Source organism: Crocodylus porosus, unplaced genomic scaffold, assembly GCF_001723895.1.
Source record: "Crocodylus porosus isolate Cpor-Errol unplaced genomic scaffold, CroPor_comp1, whole genome shotgun sequence".
Lineage (NCBI taxonomy): Eukaryota > Metazoa > Chordata > Crocodylia > Crocodylidae > Crocodylus > Crocodylus porosus.
In genome coordinates, this window is record NW_017728936.1 from 1,584,507 (window position 1) to 1,609,608 (window position 25,102).

At 48.5% G+C, this 25,102-nt stretch overlaps 1 protein-coding gene across 3 annotated transcripts in view; it reads right to left on the reverse strand.

Annotated features, from left to right (window-relative positions):
* KIRREL3 (kin of IRRE like 3 (Drosophila)) overlaps window positions 1-25,102 on the reverse strand; it is a 367,287-nt gene that overhangs the window by 7,372 nt on the left and 334,813 nt on the right. For 2 of the 3 annotated variants that reach the window (XM_019546971.1, XM_019546970.1), the window contains 2 exons: window positions 23,807-23,916; window positions 1,935-2,021 (listed from right to left, as the gene is read on the reverse strand). In XM_019546971.1, the coding sequence (XP_019402516.1) occupies window positions 1,935-2,021; window positions 23,807-23,916 (197 nt within the window). Of the gene's footprint in view, window positions 1-1,934; window positions 2,022-8,958; window positions 9,676-23,806; window positions 23,917-25,102 lie in introns of those variants that run through there. The other variant, XM_019546972.1, reaches the window with a different exon arrangement.

The window sequence follows — 25,102 nt, forward strand, 5'->3', positions numbered from 1 at the left end:
GTGGGCTGCCTGCATAACATTATATATTATACGGGCAGGCACCACGTCTGCTTCAGCCCTTCTGGGATCAACTTATGTTTTAGCAGGGCTCTAGGGGCTTCCTGACGAAGGGCTGAAGCAGAAGTGGTCCGCCTGCATACTACTTCTGCCGCTCTGCTGCAGCTTCTTCTCAGCTGGACTCCATGTGCCTCCGGAAAAGCAAGGCATGCAGAGCAATTTCATCTTGTGGCAGAGGCATGACTTCCCTTGCAGGTTCTCATGGCATCCTGGCTGAAAACCACTGGTCTGGCTGCTCTCAAAGGGTGCTGCCCCTTCCATTCCTGCTCACACACCAGACTCAGGAATTAGGTTGGGGAGCTGCCCTGGGGGTGCCCCCTGACACCACTTTTGGATGTGGGCATACTTGAGTGGGGGAGGCACACTCAGGAAGGCCTCAGTGCCCCATTTCTGGGTTTGATATCTGTGGAGCAAGAGAAAATAGATGCGGCCTGCTCACCAATACACTTAGCAGCACCATGGTGGTGGTATGGACATACATAGTGGGTGGTCTACACAAGATGCTATGTGATGTGCTGCAGTGCCATAGCGTTTGTTGGCAAAAACTGTGATGCTGCTGCTGCATTGCCATAGCAATGCACTCCCTTGTTATAGCACATTGCTACAGCAACATAGTGGCCAAAATAACTGCGCGCTGCTGGCATGGCGCAGTATGGGCTGTTACTGCACCGTCTTTTAATACTTCCAAAAGTACTTCTTTTTGGAAGTACTAAAAGATGGCACAGTAACAAGCCATGTGTAGATGCACCCAGTGAGACTGAGCCCCTAAGTCTTAAACAGTGGTAGGCAACCCCTGGCACGAGTGCCAGACTGTGGCACATGAAGGCATTTTGCTTGGTGCACCCACCTTGGAGCTGATGGCAGGGAAGGGGCTGGGGCTGCGCTGCCACGAGAAGGATTAGCCCCCTTGTGGCTGCCCTGCTATCTGCCCCTGGCATGCCAACATCTTACAGGTCGTTTGTGGGTGCTTTTAGCACTTTGCCCAAAAACATTGCTGACCCCTATTTTAAACTCTTCCTCCTAAGCATCTTGTCTGGGTCTACTCCAAGTATATTTACAGCCGCCCTCTTTGAAGACCTGGGCATGGGGAAGAGGAAGAGATATCTTGGTGCCTGTGCCAACATCTGGACTTTGTGCCTGTGCCAACATCAAAGAGAGGAATGGGACCTCCATGAAATTCACTGTGGCCAACTGTGGTACAGGCCGCCAGAGCTTAGTACTTGCCACCCCTTCAGGTCTGGACTAAGCCATTGTTCCAGTTAAGGATGTGGCCTGTCAAAGCTGCTGGAATCAGTCACCACCTGTTTGGGAGACGAAATCCTTTGGTTTGTGAGAAGGAGCTAATAGGGCAGTTCCTCCTTGCTGCCATTGCTGTGAATCCACATATTTATTTCGATCTACATCCCAGCCTACCTCGATAAGCTCTAATTGTGGGCAGCAGAGACTGGAAATAGGCTACAGAAGGGCCAGAAGTGAGATGTTGGTGGATGTCCTGAGTATGCAGCCTTCAGCTGGATAAATTCTGAACGTGCCGCAAGGAGACAGTAAAGTAGGTGGAAACCCAACCTTGGTCTTTCATGAGCAAGGGATTTGCCAGGGAGCAAACTAAGGGATTTGAAATGTGGGTGGTCAGTGGCTCTAGGTATGGCTATAGGTACTAGTACAGACATACTGTTCAAGTCTCTCTCCTTTATCTATCTCGACTCTTTATGCTCTAAGTTTTTCAGAGCTGGGACATGCACTCTGTCTGTGCTAGCAGAGCGCCCACCAGTGGGACCCCGACTCAGTGAGTGTCTCTTGGGGATCTGCAAGTCATAACTAGTGGTAAGAGGCTTTGGGGCTTGAGGCTGGAGCTGTGTCCTCCTGACGCCGCTCACCTTCAGGTTCTGGAACTCCTTCTCCTCCTCCTTCAGCACCTCGAGCTGCTTGAGGACAGAGTCCTGCTGGAACTCGCCCCGGTCCATCTGCAAGACAAAGTGGCCATGAGCTGGAGGGGGTATAGGTCCACTCATCTGTCAGCTCACTTTGAACCTGGCCTGTCCCCTGGCCACTTTCCTCTTTCACCTATGGGAACCCCAGTCACCTGCTTTGAACGAGTTTCCTGTCGCACCCCCAGCCTCCTAGCCCATTCAGCTGGCAGTGCACTGAGCTCAGGGGAAGCAGAGGTATGCTCCTCACTGTGGCTATGCTACCCTGGCTGTCACATCCAGGAGGAGGAAGCCTCTGCTACCCTGCTGCAGCCTTTTCTTCCAGACAGGATTGGGGTGATCCTAGTTCTGGCTGGTCCCATGCAGTGTTTGGGATCTGACTCTGCCCTTGACTTCCCTTAGCAGCAGCACTGGAAAGAGGGACCCTTTGGCTTTCAGGGCAAGGCAGCAGCATTCTGAATGGTGATGGCTGTCCCAGCCCCCGTGGGTGACCCCCCCATTATGAGGTACTGTAGGATCTGAGCTCTTCTTACCCACTCCTGGATTTATGAACACCCTGGTGATGTAGTGAAGCCTGATCCCCACACAGACCTACAGCTCTGACTCCACATCTCAAGCAATTCAGTGACCTAACCACCAGGCTGGCCTCCCTCCCCGCAATGACCCACAGGCACATTGCTGACACAGTCCCTGCTGCTGAGGGCCCGAGCTTGCAGTGCTGAAGGTACTGGCATCTGCTAGCTGAGCTGGAACAGCAGCTCCTGTGGCTACATCAGCTCTGGGGGTTCAATGCTCTGGTCAGGGGTTCATTCGGAAGGGGGAAATCAGGCACATACCACCCCGGCCCTATTGCACATGTTAGCACTGCCTATTAGCCCCTACCAGTGTCCCACACCAGTCATGACTGTTCTCCACGGTGCCTCGTGAATCTGCCTAACTCACTCTTGCCACTGCCACAGGCCCATAGGATTGGGGAACTCACATACATGGCCTTAAACCTCATTAAGGAGTGACTTCTGAGTAAGGCACCCCAGTGTGGCTGGAGCAGCAAGGGGAAGAAGTTAGTTATCAGAGTTTATTCCAGTCACACCCACAGAGCCAATAATTCCCCTTTGTGTGCAGGTGTTTCAGTAGTGCAAGAGCAGCCGAGGAAAGAACAGACTGAAGAGGGAGATGAAGAGATGTCTAACAGCTGGATCCTTGCAGAGCTTATGCAGAACTGTAACAGCTGGGGGCTGCAGATAACTAGCTGCACTGCCCCAAGCTGGCCAGGAAAGGCAGCCCCAGAACTGTATTCTCTGGCTCAGTGTTTAGGCCCATGCTGTAAATCTGACCTCAGACCTATTTCTCCCCTCTTTCCCCCCAGCCCTGGTCCAGTGCATGATCAAGCTGTGTGGTCTGTCAAGCTGGCAATGCAGACCCATTCAAAATGGGGGCTTTGACACTAGTATTTTGAAAGGAGAAAGCAGTGTGCACCTCCCAGCAGGACCCTGCAATAACAAATTAGCATATACAGACCTGGCAATCGCAAGTAAGGCTACAAGTGTGAACTAAGGGTATGGAAGGAAAACTGAGGCACAGAGAAGGAGGGTGACTTGCCACATCTGCACAGCTGGTTCCTGGCAGAGCTGAGCCCAGAACCCAAATTCTCCTGCTCTGCAATTAGGGCAAGAAAACACATTGTTTTCCTCAAGTGACAATAAATGGTTCCTTGGTTTACATGCCTTCTCCATATAGAGCCAAGAGGAAAGACTGATGGGCCATGTAATTGTGACACGACACTACTGCGCAGTCAGCATCACAAAAAAGCTGTTTGTTGGCGCGACTGTGCAGTAATGCAGGTGATTGCAGAGTTACTTAGCACTTGTTTGTACAGGCACGAGACAATCGCACAGTAATGACTGCGCAGTCAGCGACTTGTGTAGACACGGCCGTGGAGAGTTAAATTATTTACATTTCCCTGTGGCTGACTATGCTTTCACAAAATGCTGAATTCAATGCACCTCCCTGATAAATAGAGGGAAATCTCCTTTTTCTCCCCTTCCCCTCATCTGAAATTGGCTGCCAATGACTTTTCAAACTTCCAGATAGGTTTTGGCATTTTCTTAATGCTGTAATTAACTCAAAAGCCTGTGATTTTTTTCTGACTCTGGCTCCTCTCAAAGGTTTGAGTCCCCGAGGTTTTAATGAACTTGTCTTTGACAGTGCAGATCTGACTTCTGAAAGCACTGCAGGGAGAAGGAAGGAAGAGGGGCTGGAGTATAATTTTTTTTTTAAACATCCCCTTTGCTTGCTTCTTCCTAGCCCTAGTCTAAGTCCCTAGTTCCTCCCTGCACCACTCCCCAGCCCCAGCACCCTGGGTACCTCTTTCTGAGAGAGACAGATTCATTGAGGGCTGCAAAGCCATTCTGACTGCCTCATTAGGTTTTCTTTGAAGGATAGCTTGGACTGGGGGCAAGGTACACATTAATTAGAATATGGCTTTAATTACCCTTCCTTCAGAAAGGTGGGTCCGTGCAGGATCTGAATAATTATCAGCCAATTTCTCAGCTGCCTTTTATCTTGGCAGATATTGATCTAGTCTCTACAGTCTTCACATTTTCTCTTTGCTACTGGAGTCCAAGCCATGTGTTGGAATTACTGCCACTGAATGCCTTATCTAATCACAATTCTAAATCTACAATAAAGTGCTGATTATTGCCTGACTCCTTTTCCCCCTACTTTTTTAAAATGGCAAGTGGTAGTGGAAATTTACCCTACAGCACTTTCTGTTGATCTTCTGAAAGCCTTTGATATAGCAATTTAATGCAATAAATTAAAGTACCTGATTTTTTTTCTGGAAAAAGTCTGTAACATCCATTGATTTACCAGGGTAAATACATGTGTCACAAAGTATTAAATTCAGGGCAGATAAAATACCAGAAGGTGGACTGCTTTCTCTCTTGGCTGCATGTCAGCTTTAGTGCTGTCTTAAATTCTTACGTTAAATTAAAGGGATGCTGTTAAGAAATTTAGAATCCACATTCATGGTGTGTATGTGCGCATGCACGCATTCATTTGTGGCTTTATAATACCTACTAAAAATGTTTCATGCTGTCTGTAAATTTGAGAGAAAGTAAGAGGGGTTTTTTTGAGTTTGCTGTGCTTAAACCATTCTTCTCCAGTGTTCATAAGCCCAGGCTGCAGCTTGGGTTAGTGCATCAGGGACAGAAAGCAAAAAAGGACCGCTCTATTTTCACACCCCAAGCTGAATGCAATAAAGAAAAACTAATGAGCTGCCCATGTGGTGACCTATAAGTGAGATATCCACATATCTGCATGGCTATTAGAAATACTGGTGTAGAGTTTCTTTTAAATAGATGAACCATTCTAACCTGGTTCCTGCACTATCCACACTGAAGTTGCTGCTGAGACTACAATGTTACATGGGCATATATGAGCTGGCTTCACACTACCTAAAGTAGGTGTTGTGCAGGCTGCAGGACTCACCTGAGCTAAAATCTGGGCCATGCTGCTACTAGTACCAAGCCAGCCATCTTCCAAGTAGCTTGGTTATGTCTCTATTATGCTGCCCCTACAGTGGCTGGGGCACAGAGAGAGGGTAATGGGCCGCCTCCTAGGGGGATACTCCTTTAGCTCATGGGGCGCAGGAGGAGGTGTTTTTGGAACTGAAGGGCACAGGCTCTGGCCCCAGCTTATGTGTGTGGGTAAGGTAGTACCTGTGCTACCTGCATTGCCTCTACCTCCCACAGAGCCCCTTCCTTCTGCGGGAGGCAATGGGCTGAGAACATGTATCATGGTGAGGGATCAGGGGAGCTGACGTGATTTCTTCCCCATGAAGCAGCTGGCAGAGCATACAGGGTAGATCACTGCTGCTATTGGAGAGTAACCTTGCCTTCGATCACACGCATAGTGCCAAAGTGCCATGTGGAGCATAAGGATGCAAGGTAGCTTCCAGCATATTCTGCTTTCTCAGCAGCTGAAGGCCGATCTAGAAGATGCCCTGTAGGAGTTAACCCTGGCTTTCTCTGCTTGTGCCTGGGGAGCTCAGTGGCAGAGGCTGCTGGGGCAGAAGTGGAGGAATGTGGGTTTGGCATTGCTACATGAGCTTCCCCTGCTGGCTGATCTGAGAGAGGTGGCACATCTGCATGCCTCTGCTAGCCGAGCCTAGCCCGTATGGGTGATGAGAGCAGTGAAGGTGTGGTGACATGTGCCTCAGCAGTATGACCTCCTTGGGGACACTGGCCATGGACTCTAATTGCTAGCCTATGCCATTGGGCCTTCATCTTGCTGTGCAGATGGGCCCTGAATTCTGTCATTGGCCCTGGCTCTCCTGAACGTCACCACCATCCTGATCAGGGGAGTTAGCAGGAACATCCCAAGCTACCCAAATGCAGAAGAATACGTCCCAAGCTGTGTGTGGGGAGTCAGCGCATATTCACAGGCCCTGTGATGTGAGCACAGTGGACCTGTCCATGGCTGGAGTAAGCAGGGAAAAACTTGGCTTCAGGGCAGTTATGCTTGTTGATGCCACAGATTGGAGTAGACCACTGTTTTTTCCCACCCTGACTGCTCTGATAAGAAGACTGATCACCCAGGTGAGGTCCTGGGAGGGTACTAATTGGGGAAGGAAAAGAATGGAAAGTAATTCATGTTTCCTTGCAGAGCATTGGGAGCAAGAGACAATTATAAAAAAAAAAAAGCCAACAGCCCTTGCCCAAATTGTGCTAAGTAGGACCAGTTTAAATAATGTGGGCCTGAGGCACTCAACTCTGGCGTGAATTGGGCCGACAATATTACACAGATAGGGAAACTGAGGTACAGGAGTGGGAGGGTGACTTGTCAGGGTCCATCTGAGTCTGTGGAAGAGTTGGAAGTAGGTCTCAAGTCTCTAATATGCAGCTCCTGGCTTCCAGCCATGTCTTTTCTTGTAAGACCACCCCCTACATCTTGTTGCTGGGTCCCAGGGGGAGGGAAGCAGCGGATGCAAGAACGGACACAAGAAGTGTTCTGGGGCTCCAGGACTGAGAAAGCTGCAATGCATGCGTTGTGCCGCGAGAGGGCACTGCCTCCCCACCAGCCTGGCCCCGCCGGCCCCAGGAGGGGAGTGTGGGGTTAGAGCCAAACCCAGCAGTTCATAAAGCAAAATCGCATCAGTTAATTTCTAATTCTTGAATTAAGCCATTCATTAGTGTGACCTTTATTAAAGTTTACACTGTGGCTTAGGCCAATGCAATCTCCCTTCATCAATTAGCAAGCTGGGAAATTCATTTGCTTTCCTCTTTTTTTGTTCCGCTGGACAGTAAATACACAGTTCAGCCATCCCTGACTGGGCCCGGTGCAAAGCCCCATGCCCTGGTGCAAGGCAAGACTCTCTGCCACCAACCTGGCCCAGACTGCAGCCGGGCCTGCTCCCACCCGAGGCAGGGCTTTACGTACCAAATGGTACAGGCTGACAGAAGGGGCCAGCTTGGCACCTCTGGGGCGTGGAGGCCTCTTTTCTGCCAAAGGAGTCCAGGGAATGCTGGCACCCTTGCCCTGAGGGGATGGGTCAAGGACACTGCCCTCCCCATCCTGCCCCTGCTCCTCCCAGGCAGTACTGGCACGCGTCGGCAGGGGAGGAGGGGAGCAGCGCCTGCACTGTGCCTCATGCAGTCGTGAATAGATGACGCCAGTCCCAGGGGCTGTCAATAGGGCACCATTCACTCCCAGATAAGCAGCTTTTTTGTTGTTCTTCCTGAATAGTTTCTATTTCTTTTCTGTCTGTTGCAGCACAAAAGGACAGCGAGCTGCAGAGCCAGCGCGAGCAGCACCGGATCGCTGCATGAATATCAAACGCCAGCCTGAGCTACCGCATAGAAATAGCATGTTAATGAGGAGGCCCTTAATTTAGCCAGGTGGAGACGTGTGTCAGTGCACAGAGCGGGGGACAGAAGTGAGTTCCCTAGGCACGGTTAATGGGTGCACACAGATGGGAGGAAGCTGGGTTGGGGAAGGGTAAGCAGAGAGCTTGGGGTGGTCTGAGCACAGGCCTGAGGGCCAGGACTGTGGTGTTGACTCCTGGTGGGAGTGGGGGTCTGGTGGCAGCTTCAGGGCTCTTGCCTGTAAAGGCTGAATGTGATGTTCACCTACCTGCTGAGTGGGGGTGGGGGGGACAGGAAGGACCATGGCTTATAAATCTCTCGGAAGGTGTGAGTGCAGGGACTGGAGTATAGACTGGGTGGGATGGCAGGGTCTGTGCTAGGCTCAGTGATGGATCTGCTATGAGACTCTGGGCAGGTGATGTAACCTCTCTTTGCTTCTGTTACCCCCTCTATTAAAGGGAGGGGCAATGCCTTCCTATCTCAGTGACAGGAAATGTTGGGACAGCACCCCTGGCTAAGGGCCCTTTGCAGATACAGGGGCTTCTTCTTCCATGGTTGAAAAGCTCTAGCTGAGTGCTGAGGTACTGCCATATTCCTAAGGGGTGATTTGGCTGAGGGATGTGGGGGCCAGGGACAGATGTGTCACTGCACTCCGTGGATGCAGAAGCACTGGATTTAGCATGTATATTGAAGGAATGCAGCAAGAAGCCTGAAAGACGGTAAGTGGCAGGTGTTCCCGTGGGAAGCCACTCCCTGCTGGTGCACCACTCACCAAGCTCACCCCCGCTGCCCCCAACAGTGTTACACCTCTGGGGGGTTGGCCCCATATACTGTGATATAAACCATATGAAGCTGATGGAGGCGGGATATCAGGAAGACGCTGGTGCGGCTCAGGCCTTGCCTGTGCTGGGGGACTGCCCTGATGCTGGAGCTCAGCCAGCACTAACCCCAAGCAGGTGCAACGGCAGCTTGAGTTGGTACCCACTGTGCTAGCTGGGGGTTACTGCCCCCACGCTTGGCTCTGCAGTGCTCTCGCTGTCCCTTCATGGGCTCTCTCAGCTGAGGAGTGGGTGGGCTGTGCAGACAGAGCTCTTGCAAACCGATAGGGCTGCTAAGCCGGCACCTCACATCTGTCCAGGACTCCCACCCAGCATCATCTTGCTTGTTCAAGTCACTGAAACCACTTCCTGCCCAGCATCATGTGGCTCCCAGTGGGACCCAAGCTGCACCCCAGCCCTGCCCGAGATCTGCCAGTCTTGGCAAGGTGACCCAGAAGAGCTGGGACACTGTGGGATGGAGCAGCAAGGTGGAGTGTGGTTGTACAGGAATCTTCTCTCTCCGGCACTCTCCTTGCTGGCCATGAGGAGCAGCTTTGGCAGAGTGGTACGGGGAGGAACAATGCCCTAGCTGGGACCCACAGCCCTGCTGTTACCAGGACCTTCCACTGAGAGCTGGTGAGCAGGGGTTTAGCGCTGCTCATTAAATACACACTTTATATGTATTCTAGCTCCCTGCCCCTGCTTGGCCCTGTGTTACTGGCCACCATATGGATGAAGATACCAATATGCTTTTGTACTTTGGTCATGCTGTTGTCACGCAGATGGCTGGTGATAAAACTACCCATAGACCTGTTAAAACTGAGTAGCTGCCATTAACTTATTGCCAGGACTGTTGAATTCAAGGGCACATCCAGATCCCGGGCACATTACGATGGTCCCTGATTCTGCCTGGCATCGCTGTCTGCCAGCAGCTGCTGTTTGCAGTCCTCGGCAGCGGTCGTGGCTGCGCAGGGCGCCGTCCTGAGATCCATCCCTCGGCTTGGATTCCTAGAGCCAAGGGGACAGTGGCAGTTTATGGCTGGTGGTGTTTGTCCCCATGGAGCTCAACTGCCTCTACTGCTCCTTTGATCTGTTGCACTAGAATAGTTTACAACTGCTGGCACCAGTGGGGCCTAACACAGCCTCATACTTCAGGGCGAAAGACTTTAGCTTGCAGAGTGCTGGGGGGAGCAACTGGCCAGGAGCACTGTGAGAGAGGTTTTACTTTCAGGGCGTGGAACCAGAATGCCTGGCAAAATGGCTGGGCTAAGGTGAAGGCGTGCATGTCATGGCCATTACCGAGAGAAGCCTGTACAGGCCCCAGCTGTTTCTGGCTCTGTGCAGGGACAGGGGAAGAAGGTATAAGATCCTCTCCCAGTGGCTCTCTGTACTGATGCCAGCCACAAGCAAGGTGGATAGCACAGATGGGATGGGAAGGAATGAATTTCCTCTTCAGCTGTCCAATTGGATCAGCACTTGCTGGGAGCTTATGGAAAGACCAAAACAAAACCAGATGTTTCCAGAGTGCAACTATCAACAGTCTGGTGGTTCTACCAACCCCATACACAGCATTTTCTCATCTAGTGGCTTCCTTTTAATTTGCTTAACTACTGACATGCAAGACACACAAAAACCATATTCAAAGAACATTTTTGAGGGTGCAAAGGCAAGCACTTCAAAGCTTGGAAGCACCAGAATCATGTTGCCAGTACAGCATATACGTGGTCTCTAAGTGCATGACCACATGCTCTATTTTTTCATAAGACCCCTGCCTCTTTTAGTGCACGGGGTGAACAGCTCTAGCCCTTGCCCTGTACATTAAGATGCAGGATCTTCCTCTTCCACCATGCTTGGGTCCAGCAGGAGCAGCAACTGAGACTACAGGAGAGAGTTTTGTAGTAGTAAACCAGGGCAATACTGGGAAACCTTGTGTCTGAGCATGTTCAGCATGGACAGAAGGTCCAGAGATTTAGCTTGAAGTGCTACCAAGAGCATGTGCAAAATGAGATTTTTTTAAGTGTTTGTAACCTGACCAAATTTGTGCAGGTTTTCCTAGGGGGGACAAAGAGAGTTTGACACAAAAGCCACTACCTGTCCGATTTCCAGTCCTTGCTGCCAAGCGTGGGAGCGCTAGAACCATCCCAAGGAAAGCTCGCCAGACTGGATGAAACAACATGTTCTCCATCTATAATCACTTTCAAAGGGACATGGATGTCCCATTTGAGGGGGCTTCTCTAGGAGGCTTCTTACAGGCCCAGCCAGTAACCCGTCAGAGATATTGGTACTGACCTTCATCAAGTGTTTATTGCCTGTGGGAAGAGCTAGGTGTTATTGCTACTTCCACTGTTAGAGCTGGGAAACTGGACCATCAAGATAGTCATCAAGTGACTTTCTCAAGGTCGAGAGAAAGCCTGTGGTGGAACAAGGCACTGAATCGAGGTCTTCCAATCTCACCCTGTTACCTTTGCCACCGGACTGCTCTGCTCTCTCTTAGTATGCCTGGCTCGGTAGCTGCGTGAGCAGTGTGCGTTCTAATCCTCTGCATGCTGAAGGACTTGCTCATTTAACTCTGCAAAATGAAGCAGCTTTCATCTGGGATGTTGAATTCAACCAACCGGATATTAAATTCTTTGGTTTCATTATCGGAGACAATATGTTTTTAAAATGGTTCTCCCTCTGGATTCCCGTGCTGGGTCCCTACCCAATAGCGAGTGATGAATTCGTCCAGATTGGCACATTCAAAGTTACAAACCTGCTGAGACCTGATATGTATTTTTTCCCTGAGTTTAATTATAATGTTTCCTGCTTGTAGTATAATTGGATGACACTTCTTGGTGCTTTTAAGCTTATGCAGGTCAAAACCTAACAGAGCTGGATGGATGTTGGTTAATAGATTCCAAAGACTGCAGAACTGTCTGTTCCCAGTAGAGACCCGGCTTTGGGAACGCGCGTGCTAGAAACAAACAAACAAACACAAAGCCCCAGTTGAGATTTTAAAAGCTGGCTAGAGATTTATCATCCCTTGCAGGCTCTTAAAATGTCAACTCCTGGCCAACGGTGCCAGCCCTCATCACCTACTTATTACAGTTTTAAACAAGCACAAAGCACATTCATGCTTTCCTTGTGCAGCCACTCCCATTTGGGAACACTTCCCTGCACATTACTGCAGAACCATGTCACCGGCCTCGACGCCCTCTGGAAAACTCTCCTTTGCCATGACGCCTACGATAAGGGAAAGACAACTGCTGTGCTGAGCCCACTGCCCATCAGTACTGTCTGAGGGGCTTCCTTGTGCTTCCCCATCTGTCTGTATCCATCTGTTTTCTTTATACTTGCCAGTATACAGTGTTTTAAACTGTAAGCTCTTTGGGCAGAGGCTCCATTTCTGTTGTGTTTGTACAGCACCTAGCACAGGGGCAAGCAATCATTTCAGGCACAGGGCTGCTTACTGAGTTTTGGCAACCCATTGAGGGCCACATGACATGCAGCCAGGGGCAGATAAATATTAATTTTCTAAACGTTTTAGGGGTCCCATGGGCCGGAGAGAATGGCTTGGCAGGCTGCATCCAGCCCACAGGCCGCATTTTGCCCACCCCGACCTAGCACAATGGTTTTCTGGCCCATTGACTAGAACTCTTAGAAGCGACAGCAGTAGTATTGCTCCTGCTTTAACCAAACAGCTCCCAGTGCCCTTAATGGCTAAATCGTCTAGTTGGTTTTGAACATCCAAACTTCTACAGAGTTCCTGTGTTAGCAGTTGAGACAAAAGGTGGTGATTCTGGTCTCTTTAGCTTTTGTTGCCTGCCTTTCTGTAACCCCCAGGGATTGAGGCTTGAAAGATGACCTTGAGAGAGATATCTGGATTTAAATGTGTTCACTACTGTTACCTTTATTGTCTACACTGTAATCAGTGTGGAACATACAGGTGCATCCTAGCCGGTTTTGCTCTATTCAGTCTGAATACCAAGAGCAGTGAAGCTGCAGTGGCATGTGCTTCAGCATCGTCTCGATACTCAAGTAAACAGGTAGGCTTGCTTGCATGGATTGTGCATTGTATTGTTACCTCTGCTAGCCAGATTCAAGCTACCTTGGGTAAGCCCATACATACTGCAGTCACATTTCTCTATTGCAGTGGAGACACAGTTAAAAAGGATATTGCACACTGACATGTTTGGAGAAGTGCAGTCACAATGAAAAAAGTTTTAGAAAATTGCTTAAATGAAGGGGGAATAAAAACACTGGGGCTGTCTCTATGCTGAGGAGACAAACAAGAAGGCAAATAATAGAAGCCCTATAGCATGAAGAATGGTTTAGAGAAGGGAGATTGGGAGCTTCACTTCTCCCTGTCTTGTAACAAGAAAACAGGGGCAAAGCCAATGGAACTGGAAAGTAGGGGATTCAAAACTGAGAATAGCAAAGGCTTCTCTAAACAATGCATACATAGGAGTTAATTAACACAGCATGTTGCTGAGGCCAGAATTTAGAAAGGAATTGGCCTGTGAGTGGATAACAAGAATGTAGTGAATTAACTGGCAAATAATAGGGAAAGCTTTAAGGAGGATGTATGTCCTACTTCAGGGCTTGAGCAAATGTCTCCCTTTTAGGGTTCAGAGGGAGTTTTCCACAAAGTGGGGCAGATTACCCCAGTTCTGCCAACCTGGGAGTTTCCTTCCCATTCTTCTGAAACAGCAGTTGCTGTTGGAGATAGGATATCAGACTACTGACATGCTGGATTCAGACAGACTGGCAAGGATGAACACAGAGATAGGGGAGCAGTATCCAGGTGAGACAAAACAGGAGCTGCAACAGCTCTTTTTGAGGTGAGTATTTTTTCCCATTTTGGATCTATGGAATAAACTTCTTTATTATCTGAATAAAGCAATTAACAGTCCATTATCATTATTACTGCTAGGATTTGTATTGCTTCAACTACGATGTCTCTCTATGGGAAGAGTCACCTCTCTGAACCTCTCTGGGTATGTATAAAACAGCTTCACTAGGGACAGATATTCAAAAAGCCTGAGCCTGAATTGATTCAATCTTTGCAGGTTAGTGTAACCTGCAAAGCTTGAACCAATTTGGAGGTGGATAAACATTCCCTTTTTATTCCAGAAATGCAGGCACATGCCTGCAGTGACTCAGCCTAGAAGCCAGGGGCCACTAGAGCAGCCCTCCCTTCCCTTCTACAGTGCTGAGCTGAGTGGGGCGTGGCCAGGCCCAGGCAGGACGTTCTTATTAGGGAGGGGTCCCCACCCCCAGTAGCCCAGCAGGGAATTGATAACATGCTGTTTATCCCCCCTAACTCAGTGTTTATCCACCCATTAAGAAAACAAAAGCTTCTCTCATTAGTTCTTCTTAAACAACTTTTTTCCAAGGAAGGAACAGAGGGACTTACCAGCTATCTGTTGATTAGTTTCAAAAAGCCCTAAGCTCCCACAGGATGGACCATAGCCAGGATGTGGTCTGCTAGCTAATGTTGAAAGGTGTCTGTCTAAGGCAGAGGGGATGGGGGGTATCCCTGCTTCAGCAGGGAGTGGTGAGCGGGGGGCAGGAAACAGGAGGAAGCCAGGCAGACCCAACTGTGCCTGCAATCTCTGCTGGAGCTGCAGCCAGGGAGCAGAGGGGAGGGACCAGCCCAACTCTCTGGAGCAGAGAGCCCTGCCCAGTCCAGAGAGCATGCTGGGGTGTGGGGGGACTCTGATTTAACTTAAACTAGGAAGGGGTCTGGGACAGAGATGGCATAAATCGGTTTGACCCAAAACAGTTCAGTCTGATGCTACATTCAACCAGGTTTATCTCAAACTGGTTCCAGCCATTTTCAAACTGGTTTATGTGCACTGAACATCTCTTCTGTTATGGGTTTAAACCAGTTTCTGATCACTTAAACCAGTTTATGTGTAATGTCTGTTTCTAGCTGCAAGGATTGACAAACTTCAGCTGTCTCTTGAGGTTACCATGGGGGAGACAAAACTTATTCAGGAAGCAGGATAAATCACCTGCACTGAGGTGTGTGGGTGTTGACAGATGTGGGGGGGAAACCCCAGTGCTTTACCAGAAGATGAATCATGTCAGTTTGACCTGGCTCACCTAGCGTCCGTATAGCTCATGCACTGCAGGGTTGTTTTTGGCACTTTTATCTATTAGATATAACTATTAGATAAAAGCACAACTATAAAGACGCTGGGTGAGCTGTGTCAAACTAACGCAATTATTCTTCTAGGCAGGCGCTACACTCGGTGTGGGGGTGCACCAAGCTGAAAGTAAAGCACTCTCCCCCCCCACACCTGTAAGCAGCTTGTGTGCCTATACTGCTACTGGTACTTGATCCAGCTGCTACTGAGCTAACACAGGTCTGCCTACGTGTCACTGCAGTTACTGTGACTTCAGAGTACATATACTCCTCGGGAAGTGGCTGAATTCAGTTTTAAGAGGGAATCACTAGTTTTATTAAGAAAATAAAACTGCCCTAGATACAGAGGTGACCAACAGTCAAGCCCAGTGCTTCTGCACCTCTTTTCTGTCACTGACCTCAGAGCCCTTTATAATAATTATTCTGATTTACAGATGGGTAAACTGAGGCATAAGGAGGCAAATAACTTTCCCATGGTCACTCAGCAAGCCAGCAGCACAGCCACAGACCCTAGCAGTAACCCTTGTCTCCTGGTTACTGCTAGGTGACAAGCTCTCAGGGTCACATGTCCAGATGTGTATGTGTTCAGCCCTCACAACTGGATGCGTCTCTTCTGTTTGAATCAGAAGGTCTTGGCTCCTGTTTAGGTACCTAAAGAAGGGTGGGATTTTCAACAGGCCTCAGGCAACACTTACCAGGTCCCCCTTCGTTTGAACTCTTGGGAAATCTGGTCCATAAGGCCAACAGTCTCCTCTTAGCCAAGCAGTACATGTTTATCGCCTATGGTGAATGCTTGCTGAAGGCGAGGAATCAGAGAGAGAGCAGGCTTGTAAAGGATGATTGAGCCTGGACCCTAAAACCTCCTAGGTCCTGAACCCCAGACTCCACAATGTATTTTTAACAAACAAGAAGTTTGATTGCTGGGGAATGGGCCGAGCCTCCGTGCCTGTGCACATACAGATAGATGGACAAGAAGTGTGTACGGATCAAATACTTATGACAGTTACAAACAGCACTGGAGCGATGTTGTAGCCATGAAGGTCCAGGGATTATGTGAGAAGCAAGGGTGTTTGTGGCTGATATCTTTTAATGGACCAACTGCATGACTGGGATAGATTTTAACAAGGTTTTGGGTATCACATTACCTTTCCTGAAGTACTGTGATATCTGAAAGCTTGTCAAAGTCTTTCCCAATCATGTAATTGGTCTTTAGATATTACCCAGAAAAATCCTTGTTTATAATACACCGTCCCACTGGAAACACTGGCAAGGTAACGTCTCAGGAATTAAGTTATACATGCGTATACGTTTCTCAGATTCAGGCTTTTAAACCAAATACATCCCTTTCTTAAGTTCAGGCTTTTTAACTGGGTCTCTCCCTCTCCTCATCCTTTGCCTGTCACTCATCCTCTAAGTCTGCGCATTTGGGGGCAAGGGCTCCCTTCCTGTCTCTTAGATGGGGACTTGAACAATGTACGTGATTCTGGAAAAATAGATAAAATATAACAAAGGGGCTGAGGCAGTGTTTAGACAATGTGAACATATGCAAATCAAACAGCATGAGTGTATCCTAAGGTGTTAATGAATTTATAGATGCATGAGTAATTATTTGTGAAAAGCATAGCTTATTGTGGAGGTCACAGATGGCTGGAGAATAACAAATGTGAGAGCAATTTTCAGAAAAGGGAAAAAGAGTAGTTCTGCCAGTTGCTGGCCAGAAAGAATTCAGCAGCAGAAAGCACAGTAAGGGAAAGCTAGAGGACAAAGGAGCCATTAGCAATACACAGCAATGGTGCTGTAAGGAGCAGATCATACCAGACAAACTTGATTGCTTTTCTGATGGAATTACAAAATTAGTGGCAAGCGGGGCTGTGGTAGCAGAGATACATTTGGATCTTAGCATTTGACACAATGTCTCACAAAACCTCACAGAAGTCATTCAGCCTGACTTGGATGCCAGCCCTATCACATGGACTGAAAATGAAAGGACAGTAAAAAGGCTACTGATAAACAGCAGTCGAGTGAGTGGAGGGAAGATGCCATCTAGAGGGGCACTGTTGCTGTGGCTGACGTTAGGTCTGTTTTTATTTAACATCTGCATTAATGATCTCTATGTGATACTACACAGCATGTTAATGAAATTCACAGTTGATATTAAATTTTGAGGTGTTGTGAACATCAGCGAGGGCAGCGTGATAATTCAAAAGGATGGGGAGAGGTTAGGAGTATGGGCAGGATATAACACAATGAGACTGTATTTAGAAAAGGTGATCTAAGGAGAGGCAGAGAAAATTATCTGGACTATAATTGTATTCAGTGGGAGGGTGAGACCTGGGCAGCAGGAATATTAAGAGAGTGGAAAGCAGGAATATTAAGAGAGTGGGGTGAGAGTGGAAAGCAAATATGGCAGTAGTCAGCCAGGATAGATATCTGAAATAAGGTCAATGCAATTTTGGACCAGTCTGCAGAGGCATCAGGTCACAGTGCTCCCATGTGTATTGCTCTGGTGAAATCTCAAGTGCAGAACGTGACTCGGTGCCCAGCCTCCCACTCCTGGAGAGCACTGACACCCTGGGTGCTCAGATGGCATTTAGAAAGGACAACACAAGCTGGCTGAGGATAGGGCAGGCTGGAGGTGCAGACTTAGGAAGAGGAAGGATGAAGGAGGTCAACAAACGTGTATCGCTTGGCTAGGAGACAAGAGACACCACCAGGCCCAGAGGGCTGAACTGAGATGGTCCATGAAGACCAGGTCTCGTCTAGGGGACTACTGTCCAGGGGACAAAGAACAGAGGGAGCCAGGATGCCTGCTCCTGGTTGCAGCACTGTGTGTCCTAGGATAAATGTTGTTCTCTCTGCGTACTTCAGCCTTCTGAGTGGCAGCCACAGTAGTTTTGCTTTGGAGCTGTACAGTGCAAGAGCCAGGCTGCTTTGCTTAATGCTTCTAATCCACAGGTGTCTCATCAGCCCTCATAGGTGGATTCTGGCCATGGTATCTGCCTTATTAAAGATCTTCCTTAGTTACGGAGAAGGCTGCTGATGCTGCCAGATTTTATGCTTGCTATGCAGGCTGCCTGCACCCATCTCGCTCTTTAGCAAATCCCACCTGAGCTGAAAACACCAACTGCAGGACAGCTGGATTCAGCCTCCCAGCTTGTGGGACTCATGAATATTCTGCGGTGGTGGCACTGGCATGAGGAGCAGTGAAAGCAATTGTTCTGCAATGGGCTGGGGTGTTTTATTGTGCCCTTGGCAGCGCTCAACTTGAGTGCGACTGTTAGGATTCATGCCATCAGCTCTCCAGTCTGGCGGTCCCAGGAACTCCCACAGGAGTGCAGGAACAGACACACACAGGAGTCAGTCTGGGAGGATTTCATCACTATTTCCCAGAGGCTGAATAACCAATGGCTTCACTCTCTAATGAAGTGGAAACCAATATGTTGCGGTGCCATCTGCAGGTGATGTAGTAAGGAGCCTCTCAGAGCTGCCTTGGGGTCCACCAGGTTGGGCACTGGGGTGGGAATCAGGCAGCAAGGGCTTGAACCCTTGCTCCGCATGTGAAGTTTGACAAAATATTATCTCCATTGGGTGCCTTTCTATTTAGTTCAGATGCTGATGGGGACAGGGATTAACCATTTTGCTTGCAGGCATGAGGTGATTTTACAGCAATAATAACATCTGTTTATTTGTATTATCCTACCCAGTCACAAAGCCAGTAAATCACCCCCGCAGTGTGGGTGCACTTAATATAGTGTATAGGGGTGTTTATGCTGTTATAGCACAGTGCTGGTAAGATTGTACCCACAACAGCAGATATATTAGGATAACTAATATATGGGTTTTAGACTGATAGTGGTACAAAAAACGTGCACAGACCAGTTATCCCTGTGTGTGTGTACAGTACAGGGGTATCTGATCAGATTGCTCCTTCATGTAGGTGGACTTGTTCATCAATGAACTGGTTTCATTTTTTTTGCAGACCCCCAAGAGTCAAAGTACAATTCAAACTCTTGTTATAATGAAGGAGAAGTGGGCAGTCATCACAGCTACCCAATTTGCCGTGGCCTCCCTTTCAAGGGCCTTGCAAGGTGTAGGAACAGTGGCTGGTTTCCCTCTCTCTGTCTTAGCAGCTGCTCATGTCCCTACCACAGGCATGTCACCATTGCTTGTTAGCAAAGATGAATTCTTTAACTTGATCTGTCATTTCACTGGCAAACCTGGAGTCTCTTATTAGGAATCTATTTAGCATCCTTAGACTGGGTATTTAATAGCTCGAGGTAGAGCTTATGCCAGCTGTTGTCAACAGCCAGGAGGGGGAAGAATTATATTGGGTGGCCCAAGGGGCTCTGAGTAACAGGAGGGAAGCGAGCAAAGAAGGTTCAGGAATGCCTGCCAACAGGGAGGGCCTTTTTCTGGGGTATGGCCTGGCCAAACCACAGTGCTGCAGTGCTGGATGTGTCCAGTGCTGGACACACCTGTGGAAAGGCTGCAACCTGCACTCTCTAGGTGAAGGGCATTGTCTTACTCTGTATCCAAGGAGGGCAATGGGATCTAGTGTGGCCATGATCAGGGCTTGGAAATTGGGGTTTGCCTCCTGGCTATGCCTCTCACCTGGAGTGCATTATTTCATTCTCCTCCCCTCCCACCCTTTACGTTTGTATGGTTTATTCAGACACAGACAAACTCTCACTAGCTTTGGGGAGCTGACAGCCTTGGGTCATGCACCAGCACCAAAGTCACCAGCTGGTTTCTGCAGAGCCCCTGTGGCTGCTGCCGACGAATGCTGCCAGGTTCTCCCGGGGCGTGTTGTTCTAGTACAGTGGTTCCCACATTAGGGACTGTGACCCTAAATGAGGTGACAGCACTTACAGCTGGGGTTGTCTGCCCCATGGAGTCAGAAGAATGAGAGTGGGCTCTCGCTGGAGCTCGACTTGCAACCGGGGTTGGGGTTCGCACCCAGAATGACTGGGAATGGCTGCTGTAGGATCTTCCATCCATAAGTCCCCAAATGTTTGGTCAGTGGCAGACTGAGGGATAGTTGGGCTAGATGTGATGATGAGATCCTCTGAGTAACACAAGCCATCCATGTTCTCCTGTACTGAATCTGATCAGCTGTGTTTGACTGGCATTGCCCAGAAAGTCACCCTGACTTGAGTGAAAAACACTGAGAGATGTAAAATCTACCACTTCCTAGGGGGTGGCTTCCAGCTCCCTCTTAAAAATGTGTGCTTCGTGTCTAACTTGAATCTATCTGGTTTCAGCTTCCAGCTATTGGTGTGTGCTCTGCTTTTCTTCGCTAAATTGAAATTCCTCAACTATTTGGTAATTTTCCATGTAAAGATGCTTATATGGCATAATCAAGACTCCTCTCAATCTTCTTTTTGATAAGCTAAACAGATTGTACCCCATAAGCCTCTCTCTGTGAGGCATGTTTTCCAGCTCAATTTTTTTTTATGGCTCTTTTCTGCAAATTGTCAAGATCCGCTTTAAAACATTAGACCACAATTGCCCATTGTGTCCCAGTACTGGTCTCACCAATGTTGTGTCTACACCCCTCTGTGTTGCTCGACACCATTCCCCTGTTCGCATATCACACTCTCCCATTGTGTCACAGCCTCACACTGGCAGCTCATATTTGGCTGTTTGTACGTTATGACCACTAAATCCTCATAAGGGCCTCTGCTTTCCAGGCTCCGGTCCCCAACCTGTAGGGATGGCTGGCAGCTTTTGCTCCCAAAGGGATGAGCTTGCACTTGGCTGTGTTAAAACACATTTGGTTTAAATGGGCCCAGCTTACCAAGCAATACAGATGGCTCTGGGGATTACCCTGCCCTCAGGGTTATTTACTGCCCTGCCAATCTTTCTGTCAGCCAGAAATTTTATCTGCCATTATTCTATATTTATTTCCTGATCACTGATAAAGATGTGTTGAACAGCTTCATAGCAGAACCCCACTAAAAGCACCCCATTCAAGGATGACTGATATCTGTCAACCTGTCCTTGTGCCACTTAAAATGTGCTTTATTGATGATTGATCATTATTTCCTCTCCACATCTGGGATGATTGAATCATACAGTAGGGAAATGGCTTTTCTCACAACACAGCAGCACCAGAGCCCAGAATAACATTTGTGCTTCCTGACCCCCTGTTGTATGCCTGTGCCCCTCAACAAAGCTGTTTTGCTGACCTCAGACTCATCATTTTGGATCACTAAGCTCCTTGGGACTGGGTATAAGTATTTCTCTCTGTTTGCAGAGCACAGCATGGGCAGTGCTAGGCATAAGTAAATAATGAACAACTTGAGCTTAACCTGAGAAGAGCCCCACAACCACAGTTCACCTCCCTTTATGATCTTTGAGATCTGGGACAGCTGTTTCTTCTGATGTAGCTCAGATTTTCTGTGTTTGATCTTAGCTCTCCCCTCCTGTGCTTCTGAACAGGGGAAAGTGTGTTAACACCTTAGAGAATTGAGACCTAAACAAAAAAAAATCTCCACTCAGGTAGCAAGACATGGCACTGGGATAATAAGCAGTATCCGAGTCTGTATCCATCCTTTCTCAAGCCAACTGTAAGGCTTCCTGGCTATACGTATAGACCACCTAAAATCCATCCTGCCCACCCCACTAAGCTGCCTCTGTCTCGTGTTTACATTGATCCTTCACAGAGCATCTTTTGCAGCCTGAATGAACTAACGCTGACAAGTGCTGCCTGCGAATTTAAACTGGTATGGAAGAAAACCCATAATCCAGCAAACATGCTGAGATCTGTCTGCTTCCCTGTGTATTGAGGCTCTAGACTTTCTCCTTCTATGGCTGGATGGTTTTTTATGGTTCAGCTTTCTCCCCATTTGCTTTGCTTATATTACTCATTTACCGCATGACATGAGCTAGCAACAGCAAATGCAAAGCAGCTCTTGGATGCAGAGTGCAGTGGTGACAAGAGCTAGCAGTGGGGCTCCTTCTGTACCTGGACAGGAAGACCCCAGGATACCGACTCAAGGGAAACCCCTGGATTGCTCCACTGGGAGTGGGGGTTGCCATCCTGCAGGAGAAATGCTGCATCTGCGCCATGAACCCCCAGCACCTCCTGGGATTCATCTCAGGAGTCCTAGGGGCCTCCTCATCTTATCCTGCTTGTTTTGCCTGCCCCTATTCTTCCCCTACCCCTTCCCACGGTGGGAGGCTTCCCCATTGTGTATGCTGCCTCACATGAACGCATAATCCACCCTCCAGCTTGGTTAGCTCAGCCCTGGTCTTGCACTTAGCATGGGGCTGGGGCTTCAGGTATGTCTCCCCAGCCTTATTGTCTCTCCCTACGTACATCCCCACACAGAGTGGGGAGGAGTAGATGCTGCTGCACAACCATGCTCCCCACCCCCTCTTCCATTCTGTGAATGGAAGCTTCAGCCAGCCTTCAGCCCACCCTTAGGTCATCGTATTGCTCTCCTGAGTGCTAACTGCAAAGGAGCACAGTTCATGACCTAGTGCTGGTGAAGGCAGGCAGACTAGCAGGCTGTGCTAGTCCCTGGGACTGGGACAGCACAACCCGTGGCATACAGCATTGGGCTGTGCCTCCCCTGTCAGTATGGTCCAGGCAGTCCCTATCCGGAGTGAAGGGAGAACTGAGTCCCCAGAACCAACTCTGCGCTGGACCTGTGCCCATACTGGCGATTCTTCCTCCTCACCAGAGCTGAGCACTTCCACCCCTCCAGCTCTTGCACAAAGGCCATCCGGGAGCCTTCAGAGGGTCAGGAAGGTCAGTTCCAAGTGACTCAGATGGGTTTTCCACCCATGATGCCCAGATTCCCTTATAAGGAAAGGCTGAGGGATCTGGGCTTATTTAGTCTGGAAAAGAGAAGATTGAGGGCTGATTTAATAGCAGCCTTCAACTCCCTGCAGGGCGGTTCCAAAGAGGTTGGGGCTGGACTGTTCTCAGTGGGGGCAGATGACAGGACAAGGTACAATGGTCTCAAGTTGCAGCGAGGGAAGTTTAGGTTAGATATTGGGGAAAACTTTCTCACTAGGAAGGTAGTAAAACACTGGAACAGGCTACCTAGAGAGGTGCTGGAATCTCCATCCTTGGAGGTTTTTGAGAGCTAGCCAGACAAAGCCTTTGCTAGGATGATATAGTTGGGGCTGGGACCCCCTGAGGTCCTTTCCAACCCTCATTTTCTATTATTCTATGAAATTATTACATTCCAGTGGACATGGGCTCAAGGAGAAGAAGTTGTTTTTCCCAGCCAGTATCAGGCCAAGGTCTTTGGTAGAATGAAGCATCTTTACTAACTTGGTGGACCCAGATTTACATCTCCACAGAAAGGTGTCACCTCTGGCTGCATAGGGCTTTCTAGCACCCATCTGGGGTGTTGCGTCAGTGATAACTCACATTTAGGCTTGTACACTGCATCAGGCATTGCCTTTAACTTTTGCTGGGGATCTCCCAACTGGAGAGATAACCAGCCCCCCATAGGAGGGCTTGGCTGTTCAAGTCTAACAAGGCAAGAATCTGACTTTATTACAGCTTCAGGTCATGACAGGACCAGAGGCCTGCTGGGATGGCAGGACACTAGTGAAGTTAACAACCTCTACGGCAAATGGCTCCATGCACATATACTTTTTTGCATGCATAAATCTCTGAAGCTTCCTTAGACCCGCACAGTTATTGCTCTCTAATTAGTTTATTATTACATATTGCTCAACCTACTGCGTGTCCATTTGCAATTTGCAGCAATTTCCCTACTGAGGTAGCAAACTTGCTTTACAATTAGCCCTGTGGGCTGCTCAGCCACAATAATAAAACTCTCCCAGCTCTTTTTCTTCATTAGCAAAGTTGCACTCAAGGAGCTTTTATGGCAGTGAAACATACAACTCCGAGTGACAGGCAAGATTTTGGAAGAGCATCCCTTGCTTTCAGCGGGCATTAGTGCATTGAACTTCATGTGCTGGCACTCATTATTGTCAAAGGTTGTACAGAGTAATGAAGTCAAGGGAAAAGGAATAAATTCTTACCATCAGCTGCTTGATGGTGGGGTGTTCTTCTGTCTCTCTGCCTGAGGCAGGCTCCTTATGCACGATCTCCACACGGATATCATTCTTGGCGGATACCACACCTTTCAGATCTGAGCAAAGAGCAAGACAGTAAAAGAGAGAGAGAAGAGTTGTTACTCGCAAGCTATCATGATCTCAGAGATTTGGCTCATTTACTGAGAATTAGGTCCCCATCAACGTGAAATAACCTACCATAAAGAAATCCACTTTCTCATTGAGATGTTCTTTGTTATTTGCACCCAGGGAGTCTCACAGCACTTTGTAAACATTCATTAATCAAGCTTTGCAACAATTGGCAAGGTAGATAAAGGGGAGGTAGAAACTGTTTAATACACCACCGAAATGCAGTCACCTCCAGGGAGCTCAGCAGTAGCTCCTGAACAACACAGCAGTTTATGACCAGGAGTGAAAATGAGAGTGTGTCCAGTTGAATGCAGTCCTTTAGCTTAAGTGTCAGAATCCGTGATTTAGAATAAAGAACTTGTTGATGACACACTCGAGAAGTACATGTGATAGTATCACTTTTCAAATGGTAGACTCATAAAGATGGCTCTAACAGGGAAAAAGTACCTGGAAGCCAGGCAGGGCAATACCATCTTTATGAGCTTCCATGTTGGCCTTAGGGATCAAACTGCGAATACTACAGTAAGTGCAGGAAATGGGAGGCAAAAGATCCCTGGAACCTTCTCAGGTAACAGGCTTGATGCAGGGATTACCAAGTAATGTCCTCCTAGCCTATGTTAGCCAAATCAAACAAGGTGATCTAATGGGCCCCTTCTGCTCAACAAACATCCAGAGGAATTCATTCAGGAAGAAAGCGATCCCTAATGGTCACCAGCAGGCCAAGCCTTGATTTTTATTGTGTTTCTCTAGTACAGTATTTGCATGTACCCTGTGGCCACATCTACATGAGTGGCAGACTACACAGTTATTACTATGCAGTCATTTAGTACTTGCATAGTACTGGCGTTACTGTGCAATACCATACCCACACGCGTTTTTTTCCGATGCTACCATGCAGTAGCAATGAGCTAATGCACAGTAGCATCGTGTCACAGTTAGTGCCCAGAAACACCACTGCACAGTGGCACCCAACTCATCCAGGCCTACAAACCAGGTAAGTGGTGCAGTGTCAGTCTTCTGGTAAAATCCAGAGCCCAGGGACTGTCCACAAGCTGGATCCAGAGCATGGAGCTGTGTCATCGGGCCTGCGGGGTTGGAATTTGGGAGTGGCAACAGTAATTGCTGTATCTCTTG